The 6,002-nt window shown below is 45.2% G+C and overlaps 1 protein-coding gene across 1 annotated transcript in view; it reads left to right on the top strand.

Moving 5' to 3' along the window:
• The first annotated feature begins 36 nt into the window (after positions 1-36).
• Positions 37-6,002, top strand: part of IFT172 (intraflagellar transport 172) — a 46,624-nt gene continuing 40,658 nt past the window's right edge. The window contains exons 1-2 of the mRNA XM_026090063.1: positions 37-143; positions 779-818. Coding sequence (XP_025945848.1) covers positions 61-143; positions 779-818 — 123 coding nt within the window. The 5' untranslated portion in view covers positions 37-60. The remainder of the gene's footprint in view (positions 144-778; positions 819-6,002) is intronic.

The following is a 6,002-nucleotide window of genomic DNA, read 5'->3' as shown; positions in this document are numbered from 1 at the left end:
GGGGCTCATGCTCCCCGCCTCCGCCCGCAGTACGGCAGGAAGAGCTACGTGGTCAAGGGCATGGCCTTCTCCCCGGACTCCACCAAGATCGCCGTTGGCCAAACGGACAACATCGTCTACGTGTACCGGATCGGAGAGGAGTGGTGAGCGCAGCGCGGGCGTTGAGCGGGGGGCCGCGCTCCTCCTGCCCGCGCCGCCTGCGTTCGGGAGCTGCAGCGCGCCAGGGCCAGGAGCGGGGCCGAGACCGGGACCGGGACTGGGACCGGGACCTGGGCCTGGTCTGGCCCACCCTGCCGTGCGCGTCGCTAACCTGTGCCGAATCGCTCCCGTGCTTCTGTGGTGAGCAGCGGGCAGGCTCTTCTGGAACACAGCCTGCGCAGATCCCCGTGGGAGCGGGCCCCGGCGGAGGTTCTGCAGAGCTGTGCCCGCAAAGCCTGTGCTGCTGTCTCCTCTTTCGTAGACGAGGAGCCGAAGCATGCGCCTTCTGCTTCTCTTCGGTCTCGTTTGCTGATGTGTGTCGTGCTAGAGCCGCTCAGAAAGGCGGGTCACCAGAATTTTGGAAGCTCAGAGAATTATTTTCCTGTAGCCTCACTTCTGCAAAATGCTGAATCATTTTTTGGAAAATTTTGTACCTAACATTGGCTTGTGATAGATAGCCAGTGTACAAAACTTAAATGGCTTTTTTGGCAACACTAAAGAACTGAATGCAAACAGTTGGGTAGCCTGAATGGGCAGTATTACCAGCTTCACTGATACTCTTTTTTTTTTTTTTCTGCAGGGGTGACAAGAAGGTGATATGCAATAAGTTCATCCAAACGGTGAGACCCAGACTCCTGTCTTATTCCCTTTTTGCTGGTGTAGGTAGGATAAGGACTATGAAATGTCTTTCTGCTCATAATAAGAGGCATATTTGGTCAAACTGTCAGGGGTATTTGAGCTCCAAAATATGCTGGTAGATCCTAAAATAATCTCTAAATTTTGAGATATGTCTTACTGGTTAACTTGAGAGGCCTCATGAGGCTCGCATATGATGTGGTAATTGTTGAATGATCAATACAGTCAATTACAAAATTTGAGGGACTATTCTAGGCATAAGTGGACAGAACTTTTTTTTTTTTAAGTGAATTGAAAGGGAGAAACAGGAGAGACTCTGAGCCCAACTCTTTTTTTCACAGGCCTGCAGCTCTTAAGCATTTCTGTAACTGATCATAGCTCAAAGAATTGCCATAGCCCATCTATTGATCCTTCCAGCAAAGCAATACTGGTTCCTTACTGTGACTAGAACTGGAAGAAAAACTGGGCATCCATGCCCAGCCAGACACCACTGCTTATTCCTGCTTCCTCCTTTCTTTGAAGTTCAGTTCATGGGTCCTCTCAGGTGGAAGTGCAGTTGCACTGCCTGTAGTTGTGCTGCTGACACTTCCCCCATATTATCCCTGCTGCTCTTTCCAGTAGCAGTTCATGCTCTGACAGCCAGAGTGATTCAATTCTCTGAAGTAACGATTAGATGATAAAGGGATGGGAGATCATCTCGCAACTTAGGTGTAGTATGGGAAAAACAGAGGACAGTGACTGGATTGACTAATAGCCTATTTTGATAGTTCAGTCAACAGTTCCTTTATTAATGCCCAAGGCTAGAAACAAGGCATTGATACCATTAGGCCTCTGTTATGCCAATTCACTCTGGGACAGTTGGAGATACTATTATGCCTGTCTGCCCTACCTGGGAAGGTTTTTTTGCCCACTAGGAAGGGTGGCTGAACAATCAGTGAGTGAGTACCTGGGTGGCAGTGTTTCACACCATACGCTCTTCCAGCATATAGAAGTAAACAGATACCAATTTCAGTTTCTGTTAGTAGTCCAAACTGAACTACGTTGTCTGAGTGAATTTACAGTTCCTTTTGAATTCCGTTGTCACTGTTGAAATCATTAGCACCAGCACAATTTAGGATAATTAACTTATCAGCTGCTCTAGCTAAACCCAACAGAGACCATGAATACATTCTCTGGGTGTATTTACAAACCTATACCAAGCACTCCTAATTACAAAAGAGACAAATCTTCTGCAATAAACTGATGGGCTCTTTGACCAAGAAATTTTAATAAAGCTAGGCCACTAGAACTGTAATTTATTGCACTGGGTTTGTCCATTTTATAACTGCCCTACATAGCTCCCTGTTATGGGTGATAAGTAAGAGTATGGGAGGTGGTAATATACTCAGCCTTAAACTTATTTTATTTTTTTTTAACCTATGCAAGAACTCATTTCTCATTTTTCTTAACACGGGCTCTTTATCTATGACATCTGTTTTACCTTTGGTTGATATACCTCTTTTGGGGGTTTCCCTAGACCAGCTCATTAGTTTTTACCTCTTTCATCACATTTCACACTTCCAAACTACAAGAGTTTATCAAAGGTTCAGTTTTCTGATTGTGTCTCAGAAATTTCCGTGAGTTTAGATAAAGCCCTTACAAGTGTGTAATTAAATTGCTATATACATTTTGTATAWGGCTGTCATTGTTTCATTGGCTGCCAAGAGCACAGTTTTGTAAAGAAGTGTTACAGCTACAGGAATTGGAGCACAGGATGAGGTAGTGATATAAAAGAGGGGAGGTCTTGAGAAGCCCATGTAATACAGATGATAAAGGTTTGTAGGAGAGAATAGATGTATGTCAGGAGTCCCTGATGTGCTCTAAAACTAAAAAAGAGACAATTGTGCTCCTGTTAGCTATGAACCTTCTCTTTTATAAGCAGCTAGAGATTGTGGACGTCTCATTCTAAAGTAGGTATTCCAATCCTGGAGTCAGTCTAGTGGTTTTTTTCCTAAATCTCTGTAGTTTGACAGTGTCAGACACTCTGGGCACAATGACTGAGATTCATCTACTTTTGCACAGACTTCCAAGGTTTGGGTTAGAAGTGTCCCCTTTCACCTGACTGTGCAGTGCATTTTGTTGCAATGCATTGCTCCAGGGCAGGCATCTAATTCCCCCGTGTGCTCAGTGCAATGCATTCTAGATGACTGGGTCCACATCCTGAGCAATACTGTTCCCCTCAAGTTCACCTGGATGTCTCTATATCTCCACATGTTCAAGATGCTTTCAGGATATTCATGGTTTCACACCACCCTCTACCTTTTTCCTGCTTTTGCATGCAGACTAACTCCAAGGCAGTTGTTCCCTTTTGCAAAAACTCTTTGGTGGACATTCTCTCTGCTTCTGATGACGTTTCCTTCATCCCCTTGTACTGCAAGACCCAGAACATGCTTAGAACAGAGCCTGTAACTTCTGTTGAACAATTTGGAAAGCTGAGATACAATTTTCTGCCTCATGGAAGACCTGATCAAGTTTGTGGGTCTGCCTAGTAGTTCACTGCTCCCCAACAGCCATTTCTGTTCTCCAGCTGACATTGGAGAAGATTGCTTGGTAGCTAATTTCTGCACTCCAGCACCATACTGCAGAGTGGCTACTGGTAGCCTGTGCGTGGAGTTCTGGGCTCTCAGACAACCACTGTAAAACATGAAGGGATGCTAAAGACTCTCTCTTGGGACAGTCCTCCTATGGGACACGGCATGAAAAAGAAGAGAAAACTGGGGCAAGCAGCCACAGTGATTGGCTCCTCCGATACTCAGGAGAGTGGACACAAGCTCCCTATGTTGTCAAATCTCCATTCTTTACAGACACAACCTAGGAGAAGCGAACATGTCCTGGAAACGTTGCTGCAAGTATCTCTCAACAAGCTTCACAAACTTATTAAAGGCAATTTGCATTTCTGCAGGCAGCAGTGCGTTTATATACTGATGTGCTACAAGTGCCTGGTAGCTGTGATCCAGTTACATCATGGCACATGGGGCCAAATTCCCTTGTTACCAGCCAAATGTGCTGAGTGAGTAAGAGGCAGACACAACAGGGTTTTTGCTTTTCCTTGCAGTTCATTATTTTATTGTGCATCATCACCCCAAGATTCAATACTACACCAAATGTAAAGTGTGCAGAATTCATCCAAATTGCAGTTTCCATATGTTCAAAGACCTCAGGTTTATAATTTCAGTCAGATTATCTCCTTGACCTTCTCTGTCTTCTCCCGCTTCTCTAGCTCTGCAGGCATGTGTCAGAGCACTCAGTAGGTCTCTGTCAAGGATTATCTTGAGGATGATGGAAGTGTCTGGGAAAGGCAAAGGAATTATAGGTTCCCTGCACAGGAAACCACCTGTATGAGAAAATTCGATGCAGTGACTAGTTCTTTTACATCTAGGAGCAAATGTCCACCAGCCCTCCAGGTGCTCCAGCCAGTTGCCATCATGCTATGACCCCCACTTTCTCCATTTCACTAGATGAGTTCCCTGCTATGTAGGCCACTGAAGTAGCAAGTACCAGTTAGGAGTCACTTTCCTGGGCCAAATCCCCAAAAGATATAGTTGAAGCTGCTCCTTATGGAGTTTCTGTGCCATGAGTTTCTGTGTCAGGCTTTCTCAGCTGTCTGTCAGGTGAAGGACAGCCTCAACCTTTAAGTTGAAAGCCTGCATCTCAGGGTCATGGTCTGCTAATAGGGGCACCATTTAAGCTGCTCTTACCCAGACTTAGGAGGGCCCTCCAGCCTCTGTGAATGCTCACTCCTGGCTGCAGGAGGGGAACCCATACAATTCTGTTGCTCTGGTGATAAACAGCTTTCTTCAAGCTGTTGGCTGTGGCTGAGCTATTGTGGTGAATGATCATGACACTGGAGGTCAGGCCATGCACATGTCTATCCAGACAGGAATAGAGGGCAGAAGGGGCTTGGTATCCACTTTCCCCTTTCCTTAACATCATGGCTATGTCAGGTGTGGGTGCCTGTATACTCAGTGGAGAGACCTTTTGTTGTCATTTGCTGCTTGTACACACTGGTAGGGATTGGCACTGCTATCTGTCCCTCTGGCTCTTCTTTGCTGGGTTACCTGGGTAACAGCCTGATGGGAGCCTGCTTCCCATTTTGCTTGGCACTGCTATCTGTTTAGATCAGCAGGTGGTACTCTCTTTGCTGCTTGCATCTCACAACACTTGGATGCAGTATGCAGCATGCATACTGTTCTTTGTATTTTTAATGATTCATTTCTCTTTTTGCATGCCTTTTATACCATTTCTATCATAATAAATCCTTTATTTTTCTAATGCTGTCTGTGTGTTTTTTTACCACTGTGTCCTTGATGGACTAGATTTTCTCCTGTAGATAAATACTGATTTTTACTACCTCTTGGTAGACTCTTGGTGCATTGAGTCAATGTTAGGGATCATTTATTGAGCCCTTTCCCTCCCCAGCCATTTGCAAAATTTGTTGAGCACTCTTGTACCTCTTCTGCATACAGTGACCCTGTTCTGCTCTGCTAGCAAACAAGGCATCCTGCTAGAGGGTCAGGATGAGTATGTGCAAGTTTGACTTCCTTACACTAGTAGCTGAGCGCATTGCCACTAAGTGAACCTCGTTTCCAAGCTGTCACAAGGCTGCTTGTGGTTGTGTAAGACAGAAAATATGGGTCTGGCAGATAATAAGGGAAAGATATGGATGCCTGGGAAGCCGGAGCAATAAAAAGTGGGCCTTGGTCATTGATTGGACGTGTAAGTTATGAGCAGCTTAAGTACCCAGGGGCATTTTGGTATCTGATTGTAGCTGTGTTTGCTGATGTGAATGGCAAGAGTGGGGGAGAGTAGGTGAGTTGAATGAATGAAGGCTTATACATACCTAAAGCAGTCCTAGATACTTAAAGTAGAACAGATGAGCCAGTGAGGTTGGTGCTGATGGCATGGTGCCAAACACCAGGTAATATAGCCTTCTTATTAACTGATATTCTTCACTGTAAATGTGAAGCAATTTCATTAACTCTCTTGGCCATCTCTCACAGTTGGGTTTCATGGCCAGCTTTATCCATCCTGGCCCCTGCCTTAGATTTTGAAAATCCCTTTGATTTGGCTTTAGTGAACACATTTCCCCCGACCTACCAAGGGTCTCTTGTTTGAAAATGAAAAAATAT

The sequence above is a fragment of the Apteryx rowi genome, unplaced genomic scaffold (assembly GCF_003343035.1).
Source record: "Apteryx rowi isolate R43461 unplaced genomic scaffold, aptRow1 scaffold_847, whole genome shotgun sequence".
NCBI classification, from domain to species: domain Eukaryota; kingdom Metazoa; phylum Chordata; class Aves; order Apterygiformes; family Apterygidae; genus Apteryx; species Apteryx rowi.
The sequence above is the reverse complement of the archived record's forward strand: the minus strand, read 5'-3'. Positions and strand labels throughout refer to the sequence as shown.